General features: G+C 43.8%; 1 protein-coding gene across 1 annotated transcript in view; it reads left to right on the plus strand.

Moving 5' to 3' along the window:
- Bmper (BMP binding endothelial regulator) overlaps positions 1 to 16,272 on the plus strand; it is a 258,960-nt gene that overhangs the window by 16,097 nt on the left and 226,591 nt on the right. Inside the window, exon 3 of the mRNA XM_028763767.1 lies at positions 15,027 to 15,126. Within this exon, the coding sequence (XP_028619600.1) occupies positions 15,027 to 15,126 (100 nt within the window). The remainder of the gene's footprint in view (positions 1 to 15,026; positions 15,127 to 16,272) is intronic.

A 16,272-nucleotide genomic window follows, 5' to 3' on the forward strand; every position in this document is an offset into this window, starting at 1 on the left:
TCCAGCATGTTGTTTTATTTCTCTGTTATGAGCCCAGCATTTGTATGATGCCATCATCCCCCTAGTGTTTATGTCTTGTTTTCTTTGCATCTCAATCTTTAATTCTTAGTTGCTGCCAGCAGGCTGAAATGTACACACAGGCATTGGTGACTGTGGTTGTTCTTCCTGTTCACAATGTGGTGGTGAGACACTGGTGTGGATAGAGTGTGCTGTGTGGAGCTCACTGACGTTGACCATGGACGATCTGAGGAAGAGCCAGAGCAGGGGCTACTTATAATCACTACGGAGAGGTCAAGAGGAATGGTTGGGTGGAGCTAATGGGCTTGCTCAGGACACAGTCAAGTGGCCAGGTGGGGCCTCAGTAAACATTTTTCACTAATGAGAGATAGTATGCTGATATAATTGAGCAAAAAGAATGGCCTGGAGAAAATTTAACAGCTTCCAGTATGTGGGAGGGGAAGATTCTGTTGAAAGGACAGAGGAGAACCGATCCCAAAGTTGCAACATATGCCTAGTTCAGCTTCTCCTCAAGGCCCTGCCTCTCACTGGCTTCTAGAATGAGTCCCAAGTTGCTTGTGGGGGTCTCAGCTTCCCTGCTTCCTGGCTGAGGCTGACTGAGAGTGAAGGCTCTTCCTTGGAGCCCTGAATCCTACTGGCCCTGTTGCAGATGAGTATCATGGTCCTAGTTTTGAGCCATATATCTCAGGATCAGAAATTGAAAGCAGGGTTTGACTACGGTCTCTGTAAGTTGCAGGGTTTTGGATTCAGGGCTTTATAAAGCTGAGAAGAAATTTATGCTGAGAAATTTTTGTCTCTCAACACTTCCCGTTATTCCTGCATGCCTCGGGTGCTCTCACAGCCTCTGATGCTTTCCATGCTTACTTGTCCGTTAGTCAGGAAGCCCTAGTAAGTCTGAGCTCTCTTGTTTAGAGACACTAATTCTAAGCCTTTTTCTTGGTATTCTCGGTTCTTCTGGTCAACCAGAGTATCCCTGAACTCATATCTGTTCCCTCACAGACTACAGCTGGGGGTGTGGCGATTACAGTAGGGACAAAACGTGACCTTTAGCTGTCAAGATGGCCTCTCTGATGAGTGTTTAGCTGCAATCCAGTCCTGTGCTATCTTAGTTACTTGGTACCCGAGGTCTTGGTAGGTGCTGAGACGTAGTTTGTGGTGGTCACTGAATTAACACTGTCATCTCAACCAGTGGTCACATATAGTTGGAATGCCCACATGTGTGATGTGTGTATGTGTTTCTGTGCATAAGAGCCACAGGCATTGAACTTGCTTAACACTTGGGAGGTTGACAAGGGTTCTGTTTGGCCAACTTGCATTTTTTTAAATGTATCTTTGTCTTCTTAAATCTAAAATATTCAATGGCTGCAAGAGTCAGCCAAGATATTTTCATCATTCCCTATGCTACTTCATACCAACCTATGGTGGAAAATGCTGGTAGCCCACACACTCATGTTCTCAGTCCCCTCTCTCCCCAAATTCTGAACCATGTACCCAGATATCCACTTAGTATCTCCATATGCGGGGCTAGCAAAATCTCAAGTTGAAAGGTCACATTTCCATCCCTCCCAGAAGCTTAGGTCACCCAGGCATTAATGTCCATTGCTGTGTTTGTTTATACGGCCCGTTAGACACTTGGTCCTTATTCCTTGATTCCTTTCTATTGCATCCTGTGGACAAAGCCAAGCCTGAAAAATTTATTTGGGGTCTGGCAAGAAACCTCAGTGAGTAAAGGCACTGCTGTCAAAGTTGACAAACTGAGTCTGATCCCAGGAAACCATGTGGTGGGAAGAGAGAACTGACTTTAAAAGCTGTCCTCTGACCTCTACTTGTGTTCAGAAAACAGCTGTGTACCTGCATGTGTGTGTAGGGACATGCACAAATAGATATGTAACTTCAGCAAAATGTGGCCTGAGAGATGGCTCAGTAATTAAAAGCACTTGTTGCTTTTGCAGAGGATTTGGTTTGGTTCTCAGCATCTGCATGATGGCTTACAACCATCTATATCTCTAGTCCCAGGGCATGTGACACCATCTTATGGCCTCAGCAGGTATCAGGCATGCATGTGGCACATACAGGCAAACCATTCACACAAATTTAAAAAAAATCTAAAAAAAAATTTAGAAATATATATTGTATATATTTATGAGCAACATATGTATATGATACACACACATAAGAGCAAAATCTACTGGTGGCATCTCATACACCTATGAGTTAATTTTAAAAAATAATCAGTCTGTGGTCTTATGCAGTCTGGCTGAGGACGCCATCTTTTAGCTCACTTCTCCCTCTTCCCATCAAAGAATTCTCTTTCTTTACTAGTCCAGCGGCTTCCTTGGTTCCCCGTTAGGTCTGCATGATACCCCCTCCAGGGCGTTTTTGCATCTGTACTGTTTTGTGTCTAGAAGACGTGTCCTGAGTACTTATTCAGTTGCATTTCTTTGATAAGGTTTCTGAGCAAATATTCCTATATTAGAGGTTTATTTTAAAATCAATTTTCCACATAGTGACACCTGATATCCTTTTTCTCCTCTTTCCTGATTTATTTTCAGAGCCCTTGCCACTACTTGCTCTATCATGCAAATATTTGTTCCCTTAAGTCTTCCCCAATAGAATATCAGCTCTAAGAGGACACAGTGTCTCTCATGTCTGTGACATACCCACAGTGCCTAGCTCATATCCGTATTTACTTGATTAATGGGTTTATGTCATTTGTATTTAATGCTTGTGAGTCGATAATTTGATCTAATAGATTAGATTTCCTAATAGATTAGAAGTTTGCCTGTTTACAGTAAACTCTGCCGCTTTTACCTCATGATCACTTCTTCTCCTCACAGTTCACATTACCTGTGATCATGCGTGATGCTGGCAAGTGGTAGAGATGCATTGAAAGATGAGGTGTTATTTCTAACGAACGATCCTGTAGTCACAACATACTATATAACAGCAGCAGCAGCAGCAACAACAACATTCCAGATGATTCTAGCTTAAGATGGTTCATTTAAAAGTTTTTTTTCATTTGTATTTTTTTTTACAGTATATGCGCAGTAGAAACCATATTGCATATCTTGAATTTGGATGTTTTTCTGGGCTAGCAATGTATGATAGATAGTTCTTCAGGACAATGACAGTGATCTACAGCATCCATTCAGCTTCAAGATAATAGAGCGGAAACAGCCAACACTCTGCACTGTACTATATCTAAAAATATTGTGGATGTAGTAAGTGCATTTTACATTTAGAGTATTTACCTAGACAAAATTCCATTGTAAACAAAGGAATGTTCTATAAAAACCTATTTCAAAAGTACAGGCTCACATCAGCCTTGGTAGCTTGATAACTACTGATTTTGAAATGTTAATTAAAACCTACTTGGTTTGTATTTTATATTTTACTTAAAGCATGTTATAGATGAACTACTAAATTTTGTTAAGTATTGGAATTTCAACAAGGAAACAATTGCCTAGAATGAGCTCCCCTTACTTCTCTATGTATCTGTAAAGCAAATTGTTATACCACAGGTAATTCTGAGCCATGTTGTCTTTGTCCTAGTGGGCTGTAGTGCTGGCCTGGAAGAAGGTTCATTTGTGGGTGGGGAAGTCCCAAAGGGCTGACATGTGTAGGCCACATTTATGTCAGTGAGATAATACTGTAATAGAGCATTTTCAAAGCTCAGACAATGGCTCTCCAAGTGCTTAAAGAATCAGGATCCTGGGGTGACTTGAGACGTTTTGTGGTAGAATTCAGTTCCCAGGACTGTTTTCTTCATGATGCGTGAGCAGAGCTGCTGACCACTTCTGTGGCAACACGGGAGATACGTTGGCAGTGCTCATGCTCCACCCCTGTCTCTCTTGGACTGTAAGCTCTTCTAGGGCAGAAGATGTATCTGATTCATATTTTCTGTTCCCAGCCAAACCTGGCAAAATGCCTGACTCACAGCAGGGCCTCAAAAATATTTGTTAAACAGATTCATGCTTTTTTTTTTCGTTTAGTCAGATAGACTGAATTATGAAGTAGGAGTGTTTAATCCACAGGAAAATATGCTTACAGCCCAAACATCATATTTTAAAAGGTCGTTTTTTTTTTTTTTGTTGATGTTTTTGTCGTTAGGTATGTCGGTGCTGAGACATTGCTTTAAGAGGGATGCTTTATTAAAACTAATGGTTGGAAATAGTAACTAGGGTCGGTTTTTTAAAAATGAGGTACATGAGAATCCCTGTAGCAATAAGGTCACATTTAAGAATGCTTTACAGTCATTTCCGTTTCTTCACAACACCTTTAATCTCAGAAATAGATTATGTGTTAATTTGGCTCTCATTGATGGTTTAAAGAGTTTGGAGATGGAAACTCGTAGATTAAAGTTACATTGTAAGCCCATGAAATACATCTGTGGTTTCTCCAGTTCTTCCTGACATCTGCATGTGCCCTTGGGAAAACTTTAGTGAAGAGAACACTCGGGTAATGGCCCGAGTGGATGAGTCAAAGCAACTCCAGCTAAGAATGGCCAGCATATGGGGAGGCTGTCTGAGGCAGGGGTTTTCTGGACTCTTATCCACCAAAGCCCCTTGCTCTTCTTCCTAGTGTTATTCAGGCTGACCACATACTGTCTAAACTAGGGCCAACTCGGGTAGCATGGGGCCAGGGATCTTTTTAGCATCTGAAGCGCCACAATGCCCTAACCATGACATAGAGGCAGGCCTTGTGAGTCCAGGCCACAGCCAACTGGGTCTTCTGTCCCACAGGGACCTTTGAGAGGCTCAGTGATTGCTGGTGGTAGGGGTCAATTGTGCAGATGTCTTTAAAAGGGTCTCACTGGTGACCAGAAAGTTACTCTGTCAAAATGACAGATGGGCTGTAGCAGCTCCTCCACCCGGCTATTTCCCCTGGATGTCAGCACTGTTTGCTTGTCAAGATCAGGTATTTCTGTAACTTCTACTTCACCCAGGCTTTCTCTGGGCAATCCTCAAGAATGCTTGTTTTCCTTCTGCTCTGGGGATGGTTACTGAGCCATAGACATGGAAACGCTTGAAGATTTAGGCTTACTATGAACTGCAGATCTGGGAAGCAAGAGGGTGCTGATGTAGGGATCAATCCTCCAGGGATGGCTTTGCAAACCATATCTAAGAAGTTTGGTTTCCCCATTTTAAACACATATTTTCTTCCTTAAGAACAACTTATATTGTTCCATTGAATTCATTTTCTTTTTACAACAGAGAACCCAGCTTCTTGTATTGTATAAATCAAGAAAGGAACCCTTACAATACAGGAGCCACTGTCTCCCTCGCTTTCCTACAGAATTGCTTTTGGATTATTACTTAATTATTTTGAAGTTATAATTATGTTAGTTTTTTCTTTCAAGTCTTTCCATATACCCTGTCAGCTCTCTTAGAAATTCATGGCCTCCTTTTCCACTGATTGTTGCTATGTACATATATTACATGTTATGTACATATATTACGTAAACACATAAGTACAAGATCCACCCTTCTCAGTGTGTATCATGTTTCTTGTTTGTATACTTTCAGGGGTGATCATTTGATATTGTATAACCTCTTCCCTGGGAAGACTATTTCTCCCTCTCTCAACACTATTTAGTTGCTTATAGTTCTTTGTGTAGGGTAGAGGCTTCATGGGCTTTCCTCCATCCACTTTAGCATGTCTTATAGTACTTTGTGTAGGGTAGAGGCGTCATGGGCTTTCCTCCGCCCACTTTAGCATGTCGGTTGCTATCCTCCTTGTTCAGCTCGTGTTTAAGCAGCCATCTTGGTGAGACTTTATGGATGCAGCTCCCAACACTGCTAGAAGACATACTCTCACAGCAGACTCCCTGATCCTACAGCTCTTGCGATCTTTCTGCCCCCAAAGTCCTTACCCTCATCCCATGCTAGCTCCATACCCCCTTCATCCCTTTTATCAGACAGTTCTTAGTTTAGGAAGGCAGGCCAATGCTCTGAAGTCAAGATCCCGTTGATAGCTGGAGCCGGATCACCCAACACAGTGAGAGATCCTGAGGAAGGCATAGGGCTATGCCCAGGATTTCATAGCTGGTTTCTCTCCTGTTTTCTTTTCGGGTAGGGGAAAAGGCCAATTCATTATCCGCCATGTGCTGAAGGGTGCCCAGCAGTGTAAAGTAATCAAAGGTGTTAGGAGTGGCTCCACGGCCACTTGTGCATGAAGCCACTTTCCTTTGCAGGGCCTACTCCCCTCACCCCTAGTTTGCAATTCTTCTCATGTTAGGAATCTTTTGGAAGTTTTCTATGAATCACCCACTTTTCTCTATATCCCAATTGCCGGAGTCCCTCTTGGATGGGGAGATTTGAACATTTGGCCAAAATAAGTGAAGGATGCCAGTGGTTTCCTTTTCTTCACATGCCTCGTTCCTGTCCACTGGTAGAAGAGGGCACAATGTACCTTTCTGTTTTACCGTCTGCTTTGAGTGTGATGGCAGCAGCGTCTGTGACAGGGCCCATGGTCACAGTCTCTGGCTGTTCTCTAGCCAGCCTGTTTCGGTTCCGTAAACGTGGGGCTGCCGGGAGACCTTTGCTTATATGATGTAAGGTATAATAAAAAACAGGCTGTTACTTTCTTTGGGCTACTATTTTTATTTGGTGGTTATTTCTTTTGTGTTCTGCCATCTCTAATGTTTTGGTTCTATTTCAAAATATGATTAAACAGAATGAGGGGCTGTTTGACACTGCCCTGTTTTAAATCACAGCTGTACTCGAGCAGCCGGGACATTGTAACAGCCCGTGCTCCTTTGTTCTCAGAGTCCCTTGAATAGGAAAAACTAAGTGCCAGACCTGAACCCTTAAACCAGACTAGGACCTCCAATAACTCCTCCAACAAACTAGAGCCTGTTTTAAAAAAATTGAAATGTTAGGGAACTTGAATGTAAAAGGAGCCTCCATATTAATCCCCTGTTGCTTCTGCTGGCACGTGTCATATTTTCAAGGTACAGTATTGGGCGAACACTGTCACTTCATGATGTATGAGGGCCATATATCATCAGCACACCGTCTTTGTAAAGGATGCGGGTAGTAAAAGACGTGATTCTGGCCAGACAGAACAGCAGGGTCCTTACTTCTTTCTTTAACCCCCCTGCCTTTTTCTTTAATCTCCTTCTGTTTTGTGTTGCAGAGAAGTGAATTTCTTCATGGGATATGACTTGTTGCAAAATAATCGTTGGCCCCAGTGGGCTTCATAAAGTCTTTTAAATGGTCAGGTTTCAAGGGCAGCTTTGTCCCAAGTTTGTACTGTGAGCTGGGCCGGAGGAGGCCGCGTTTGCCAGGGCCCAGGTCTCTAGGGTAAACTCACTGAGCCTAGACAGGGAAGAAAGAACAACACTCCCAGATGTAGTACAATGGACTGCACGATGTTCTTACAAGATATTTTAACACAAAGTCTCCAGAATTATGGCTCTGGGATGCTGCAGGGCTCATGGGAAAGTACGCCTGTACAGGCACATTGAGAAAGAAATGAAAGGACTTGGAAGAGTTGAGTCCAGCTTCTGATCCATCTTGCAAATGATCTTGACTGGTTACTTAGAAGCTGGGACTTGTTTTTAAGTCAGAGATATAATCTGTCTTTCCTAAAATGCAATATATATATATATATTTGTGTGTTCAAAATGAAATCATAAAACACCAAGGTTTATAATGGTCTGAAAGTTGGGAATGCTTGATGAAGGCAAATATTTAAATTCTTAACTGCTGAGAAAGATGGCTCCTTTGAGCCTTTAGACCAAGCTATGAAGAGTAGCGATTAAGTCATACTTTCCTAGCAGAGAGCCCCGGGTGGGAGTTCTCTGCCCTGGCTATCTGGGAAAGAGAGTACTGGGTATGAATATCTGCCCTGGCTATCTGGGAAAGAGAGTACTGGGTCTGAACATCTCCCCTGGCTATCTGGGAAAGAAAGTCCCGAGTGTGAGTCTCTGCCAGGGCTGGCTGTGCAAGCTTGGTGGACTTCTCTGTTCCTGAGTTTTCTTCTTCACAAATCAGAAGGAGTGCCATCGCCTTCCGAAGTCTCATTGCTTGAGCAAATGTTCCAAACGCCACCACAGGTGTTTAGTCTAGTTAGGACTCTCAGTTTTCTAGAAATGCAACAAGGTTTGCATCTTCTCCTGGACACCCTGTGCCACTCACTGTTTGGCTAGAGACAAGCCAGGACTCTTTGTGACCTTGGCCACTGAAGGAATTTGCAAAAGTGGTGAAGGTTAAGGGTGGAGAAAAACTTGGAAATGCTACTTCTTGAAACAAGTTGGAGGCTCAAACTGCAGTGCCCACAGTGACCCTCTCTATTTTCTGACTGAGTTCAGCTCAGCTCAGGGGCAGGGAAGGTTTGGGAACCATATTGCTCTTCTGAGGACCTCTCACCTCTACCTTCTTCACATTAGGAATGGTTTTGCTAGTCTCTTTTCCTCCCCAGTTTCATTGAACTGGCCCATGACCCAATGTCTTATTTTTTGTGCACTCTTAGGCTTGGTGGCAGGTGTCTCTCTTTTACTTTTTCCTTCTGGCTCTTTCTGCATAGGAATTATGGGGAGATCAGTTGTGTAATCAGGAATAAAGAACAAGCAAGGGAAAATGTAATTAAAATAGTAAATTATGAATCAAATTTAATATCGCTGTTGACAACTAGTGGGCTATCTCAGCACACCCTTGGAAATCATGATTTTCAGGATGCTGAGAGTGTTTTTTTGTCCAGAGGAGACAGGCTAGAAAAGTAGGCTTAAGCCAGCACTAATTCATCTCAGGTGTTCATGCCCCCTTTAAAGGATCTTCTGACCACCCAGAGAATCATTATTTCCAATAATTCAAACTGCCTACTTCCTTTGTGTCTTTAGGTACCGCATAAACCTTTCTTTCTTCATCATTTGCCTATATCTCTGCATTCAAGAATCTCTGAGGCTTGACATGTGGCATGAGGTCTCCTCTTTTTCCAAGTCCTGGCCACACCCTTCCATGGTCATCTTGCACCAACACAGGCTAAAGATCTTACCCCTATGACCCAGGTGGTTAGTTTTCCTGGAAAATTCCCAGAGTAGCTCAACTACATGTTAATCTATTTCTGAAATCTCAGGGTTGTGTTGGAGCTAACTTAATTCTAATACGACATACCTATAAATTTTAATGCTGTGTCTTAGCAACTAACCTTCTTGCCTGGACCTTAATCCAGGCCTGGGAATCATACTGAGTTCCCAACTAAACTGCTTGCCAGTTCTTTGAGGGGCCTGAGACACTTTAGCTCACTGTGGACTGTTTCTTCCTCTGAAAAACTTAAGAAACCTATGAGGATTAATGAAATAATGTCTGCAGAGTTCTTCAGAAGAAATGTACTATGTCAATACCGAGTATTATTCTTCTGTTTATGAGAGGTAGTATAATATTGCCTCCGAGAAACTGGGACTTACATTTAAAAGTACCATAACATCCCCTTTGGCTCCTTGGGGGCTTGAGTTGGGTTAGAATGGGGTACTTCAAGGAGACGTTGAGCCATTTAACTTCATGCATGGGGAGACTAGAAATTCTAGTGAGAATATACTCGTTGATGTTGGATCGGCTTTTTCTGGTCCCCCTTCCTTGGAAAACCCAACAAAAACATCCATATTCCTAAGAATGAATTCCTGTCTGAGCAGTTTTGAAACTGCATGTGTGAAACACCACCATGTGTGTTTTAGAGAAGGCTATTAGGAATCTGATGCAGGGTCAGAGTGTCCCATGATCCTTACCCATTTCCATGGCTTCTAATCCACAGGGAATTCTTTACAATATCCTTTCTGCAGATAAGATGCTTGAAGCTTGCACTTATCCCTGTTCCACATAATGGAGTGGAGTGAGCCATGTGTGAATTGCTTTGTCTCTCAAAGTTGCCGGGATTATGGACGAGTGCTTCCCTCTGGCAGCTGATACTAGAGGGACTGGGGGCATTGGGGATGGATATGTATCTATTCCCTTGAATGTTTGCATTGAGATGGGGGATTTTTGAAGGTTTTTCTATAGGTCCTTTCCCCAAGTTAGATGATCACGATGAAATGGCAGAGGGAAGTGAGTGTATGTGAAGGCAGGAGAGGTGGGCTGAAGGAAGGACTCCTAACTTAGGAGAGAGCCACTCCTGCCTGCTTATTTTCTCTAAGAGTACTCCTTGGTCCATGTGCTTTATTGATACCATTTGTTGGTGGGGTGGGTTGAGGACCACAACTTCACAGACTTCCTAGACTTCTGAAGAAGGACCTGGCTGTTTGAATTAGCATCTTTGTGGAGGGCCAGCCATGTGCATTTGGGCTTTCACAGGGGCCAGAACAGAAGGAAACTGAGGCTTCTTCCAGGACAGGAGACTTGTACAGCATGATATCTCTAGTATGGCCAACGGAAGCGGCAGGTCAGCCATATTGTCGGACACTTGTGATACTGTTTCCTGGGTTAATAATAGTGTCTGCCAGCAGACAGTCCTGCCCACACCTCTGTCACTGTATTGCCTGCTGAGTTCCTGTCTTCAGTTTACTGTTATTATTTTTTAACATAGATAAAACATGGGGTAATGGTTCCTACAGTCTATAATGGGATGGGTTCTTGAACAGTGTTTTGGAAAATATTATCTTCAAGCATTTGTGGAACTATTCAAGAACATATCCACAAAATTTCTCTTTTCCAGTATGTGGAAGCAACTAGAAACATTTCACGTTGGTGCTTTGATGTCTTCTGTACTCATGATCCCACTCTCTCCAGACAGGAGACAGTTCTGTAGGCAGGAGTCAGGTTCAAGGCTGCAACACCTAAGGCCAGGGAGCTCTGTGCTGCCATCTGGCGGCAATTGTCAGACTTAGCATGCTGGCTGCTGTCATCCTGTCTGTACTTGGCTTCTGCTGGAGCTGTGGTTTGGCTGGCGTCCTTATGGAGTTTTCTTGCCAGGCATGTAATTTTTTTTTTTTTTACTCTCTATACCGCCCCCTTTACTTTTTGCATGTTAACAAGTTGTTGAGGGTGCACTGCAAGGCTATGGTTTTTTTTTTTATGTATTTGTTGACATTAAGGTGTCTGTGGTCCATCTTTCTGGAAAGAGACACTGATTTAGACCTACCTCCCCAGCTGGCTGACCCTAGAGATGGTAAACACAGAGACATGGTGGCTGAGAAAGCAAAGAGCCATGAAGTGATGCTCACAGATATTGGTTAAATATGTTTTGACCTTTTCCTTGTGTGAATATAGCCTTTTGGCCATTGGTTCTGTTTGCTTAGAATGGATGATTCTCCAAACCCACCTGGAATCTGTGGAAAACTAAGAGAATCAGTCTGTCTTTCAGAGGTGTGATAGACCTGGCCCGGTTGATATCTGGTTGGAGCCATATTTCCTGTCTTTTCAAAGCAGATGATGTCTGTAGCAGTCCCATGACTCTGAGGTTGGTCCTTGGAGTGATTCTGTTGGAGATGGGGGCTCATTTCACATGTGGAAATCTATTAAGAGGATCCAAGCAGGGATACTGTTTTTTTTTTTCACTCTGTATCCTGAATGCCCACAATGTAACCAAGTACCAAAGTGCAACATTTGCATTGCAGAGATCAATTTGTGTTCCAGACCTCCCTCACTTGTGTTTGTTGATTCCGGGCTCATGTCCCAGCCTTACTTTTTTATCTGTAGAATCAGGCTGGGATGAAGTTCTGTGTGCTATTACCTAGCTGAGAGTCTAAATATCATCAGAGGAAGTGCAAAGTATGTGTGAATCACTATCAGAAAGTGTTTGCTGAGTTAAAACCTGAACCGAATGAGTCACACCCTCTAACCTCAGCTATGATTGGTGGTGCTGTGGGAATGACAGGCTCCTGAACCCAGGGCTTTGTGTATACCACTCCTTGCCAGAGCCACTGTCTCCAGGATATGGGTTTTTGTGTCTTGTCCAAGCCTAGGAAGCCAGGCAAGTGGTGTTAATTACCTGTGTCTGAATTTCCCATGTAGCTGTTAGGATCAATTAAGGGGATGAGGAAGCAGGGTCTCAACAGTGTTCTTGCAGCTTTATTATTTCTTTCCTCGAGGGCCTGGGATTCGAAGTCTATTCTCACATCCACACCAACCAGACTCCAAACAGACTTCAAGAAATGATGGGATCTGGCAGCTCCAACATGACCCCGATAGGATATAAAAAAAAGTCTAAGGGTAAACAGAAAGGAAATTTTATCCCCTAAATGTATGCCTAAAGCTTAGACATATATGTCTGTCTGTCTGTCCACGTATATTTAAAACTCCAGAAGTGACTGTGTAAACCATTTGTCTGAAATGTCAGGCATGGTGAACTACAGTTATAAGCTCTTTCTTGTGAATCCTGGAATTCTGTTATGGGTTTTGACTCTGTCCCGGGTTTCTAATTTAGCTGGCAGTTCTGAAGAGCATGCACCTTCCTACTTATCAGATCTCACTTTGCTTCTTTCCATCACTCTGACTGTCCTGAAAGTTTGAACTCTGTGTGAAGACTCCTCCTTTTAGAGAGGACATTGTCTTAGGGGACCCTTCTCCATGCTGTGATCAGATTTCTTGCATTTATATATATACATGAGACAGAGTCTCTGCTTGTGATGTTCCCATCAGCTACAGTCTTCCTGGGGTAAGGGAGTCTGTGATAAAATAGGAGTTACAGAATCCATGAGTTGCAAGTGAAGCCACAGCTAGAAATTTCAAGCTGTGAACACATACATACCTGCGTACCTGTTAGACACTCTTGTTGCCTTTAGTGGAGATATGGTCAATAATACCCAAAATTTAAAAAAATGCATCACTTTAATTTATACTGTCATTCTAACTATGTTCGGAATTTTATAAAAACAACAATGTGAGCTATGATACAGTTACTTTTGAAACCATTGTCACTGGGAAGAGAAGAATGAAGCTGGAAGATTGGAGGGCTTGGAGCCAGGACACCTGGTCTGCTGTCTCCTTAGGCCCTAGACAGCTCAGTCATCTGCCTCATCTTCAGTGGGGACAATGACACACAGCTGTACTTTACTGACTTAGCCTTCTTCTAGTGTTCAGATCAGCACTGCAGTGGGTGAAAGGCAGACTCAGCTTTCATTAAGAACTCCTCGGCAGTTGTAGGGCTGTTCTAATGAACAGATAAGGAGGGAGACTACTGTATCACAGGAGCTGAATGAACGAGTGAGGTTAGCTCTGTGGGTATAATAACCATAGTGCAGACAATGGGAAAATCGGAGGAAAAAAAGAAATTGGGGATAAAAGTGGGGGGGGACGGAAACAGGGATGGAGAGAGAGAATCGACAATTCATTGCCTATGTCAACCACACCCTCTCACCCCTCACTGTCAATCAATAAATAAAAATAAAACAAAACAACAACAACAAAGCAAAACAACAGCAACAGCAGCCCTGCAGTTCAAGGTCCAGGTGTCTGTGGTAACTGCTCTTTCTACGTACACCCATCAGACTTGGAACAACCTTGGGGATATTAACATAGACCATGGCAAGCCTCAGGTGACCCAGCAAAGCAACAACCAGGCAGGGAAATGGCAAGGCTTCTGTAGAAGTAGAATTTTTAAAAGGCAGACCCAGTCTTCTCTGCCCCCTCTCACCCACCGCAGGATGACTTCGATGGTGATTGGAACAGAGTAGGGCTCTGTGACTCCTCAGAAGACCCCATCACCTGAAGGAAGATGACAATCCAGGCTGATTTCAGAATTAGATGCTGGTAGTGTCTTGGAAACTCTAGAGCGTAAGAGAAATTTGGGAGCAACACAAATGGGATGCATTTTCTCTTCTAACTGTCTGGGTCTGGACTAGGTAGGTGAGCGTGGGTGGAGCTCTTAAACTCTAATGTGTGCACTACTCCCACACTTCCTTCGTTCCTCACACACACAGCGATTTCTCAGAGGTCTTAGACCAGAGGTGGCGAGATCTTCCTTCCACCCTTGAAATGTACTCCTCAAAGACATGGGGAACATGTGACTTTTCTTAGGAGAAGACATGTCCTCTTCCAAGGAGAGCTGTAGACTTGTCCCAAGCTGAGCAGAGCTGGTATTGTGGCTCCCCAACTTGCTACATGCCTGGAAGTGAAGGTCATAAGTAGCACAACCTCAGCTCAGACCTAGGGCATGGGTGGTGCACATTTGTGACTTCAGAGAGATTCTCCTTGGGGCCATGGAAGCCGCTTCAGACCCGGAAGGAAGGCTAGCTACCCTCAACGAGTTTTGGGTTGTTTCCCTTATCAGTAAAATTTATCTCATGGAATTTAAATCTCAATGGAAGTCATGTTACAGGGCCTATCCTGAGCCTTTGTTACTTTGGTCAGGTTGTGAGATCCAGAGATCACCTCTCGGCTTTCTGTGGAGCCAGGCATGCCATTACGTTCAGATCTCATCTAAGACATTTTAACAGCTAACCTTTCTGCATAAACCAAAGATGCAAATGCTTACCACACTTTCATTAGCATAAGTGCTAATGTAATGCAGCTGTCCCACAGCTATAAAACACTGACGACTGTGTCTATGCTTGGCATGTGGAATATTATTTTTTCTCTTACTGAAGCGATTCAATGCTCAACTTTGTCGTTATTTGAGTTGGAACTTTCGATCGGTGCATTTTAACGCACTCTACTATTAAGGCTTGTTGGACAGCCGTGAGAAAATATTTTTGTTCTCACGATGCAATCTTGGCCCAGGTAGCCAATGGGCAAAATATGATTTATACAAATATTATCATTTCTGGAGTGTGTACTGAAAGAAAACCTTAGGGTGGGGCTAGAGAAAGTCTCTTCTTCAGCATGGAGATATCTGGGCAAGGCTGGCATCTAAAGATGGAGTTTCCTCACTCCCCTCATCTCTGAAAGCACGCTACTTTCCTAAAGTCCCATATTCCTGGGGGATAGTTCTGTTCCAAGGAAAGAAAAATTCCATCAGCTATCTCAGGGTTTTCTTGCCAAGTTGAAGGCAAGATAGGAAGAGGAAGCTGCAGCTGGGGCTTTGGATTCCAAGTGAAGTTGATCCCCGAATGTCCCTTGTCTCTTTTTGTCTAGAACAAAGAGGTGACTTGTAAGAGGGAGAAATGCCCTGTGCTGTCACGGGACTGTGCGCTGGCCATCAAGCCGAGGGGTGCCTGCTGTGAGCGATGCAAAGGTGAGTCGATCCCTGTCACCTTCTCCGGTGGCTGTTGCTCCCACATCTTCATTTCTTTTTGTCTTTCTCTCCAGCCAGCTCTTGGCTGGCACGCAGGTGGGTGACAGGAGGGAAACGAAAGCACATGTACAGAGGACTGGCATGGGAGCTGCCAGGGAGGGAAGTGCGGAGGGCTGAGAAGATGAGCAGATCCTCACAACTGGTATATTTTCTGAGGCATGGTGTTAAAATGCTGCGACAGAGAAGCTGCAAGCATGACGCCTGTGCACATCTGTACACACGCACATGGGCGTATTTTGTCAAGACGTTTCAACACTTGGTTTTTCCAGGCTCCACACTCGTCTAGCCCTCCTCTGCCAGAGGAGTCTTTAAACCCAAATTTTTATCATTTGGGTTCCTATTAAATTTTTTTTCTTCCCAAATTAAATCTCTGTTCCCCCACACATCTTTGAAGCAGCCCCGAAGTCTCCTGCCCTGCAGCCCTGGTGCCCTCACGCTTGTCTGGAATGCTGTCTGGTGGCGCCTGCTGTTGGCTCTAGCCCAGGTCTTTCCTACCACCCTGGCCAGGGGCTGCAGCACCCGAGGTCCCTGGCTCTCTCTTGACACTTGCCCCAGGAAATTTCTGTGGCACTAAGTTGTAGTTCCCGCGGATCACTTAGTGTTGTGTGTTCCATCTTTGTTATTTTAACGAAGGAACCTGCCCCTAGAAGGCAGAAGTGAGATCCAGCTCTGTACAGTGTGGGAAAACACAGGGAAGACACCTGAAACTTAAACCAGGGCCTTAGGATGTGTGCTTCAGAAGTATGCTGTTAAGTTAGAACCCAGCAGTACATGTGGGAGCTCCCCAAAAGTTCATATATACTTAGAGCCTCAGAAAGTATTGGGGTTTTTTTTGGAAATATTTTTACAGATATTCTTCCATTGAGAGAGGTCATACTGAATTAGAGTGGCCCCAAATCCAACGTGATCAGTATCTTTATGAAAAGAAGAGATAGGCACAGAGAATAGGGTCATGACCCAATGAAGCAGAGGCTGGCTGGAGTAATGAATGATGTTCTAGGAAACATCTGGGGCAGCTGGAGCTGGAAGAGGTAGGGTCTCTCCCTCTCCCTCTCCCTCTCCCTCTCCCTCTCCCTCTCCCTCTCC

The sequence above is a fragment of the Grammomys surdaster genome, unplaced genomic scaffold (genome assembly GCF_004785775.1).
Source record: "Grammomys surdaster isolate TR1022 unplaced genomic scaffold, NIH_TR_1.0 140, whole genome shotgun sequence".
Lineage (NCBI taxonomy): Eukaryota > Metazoa > Chordata > Mammalia > Rodentia > Muridae > Grammomys > Grammomys surdaster.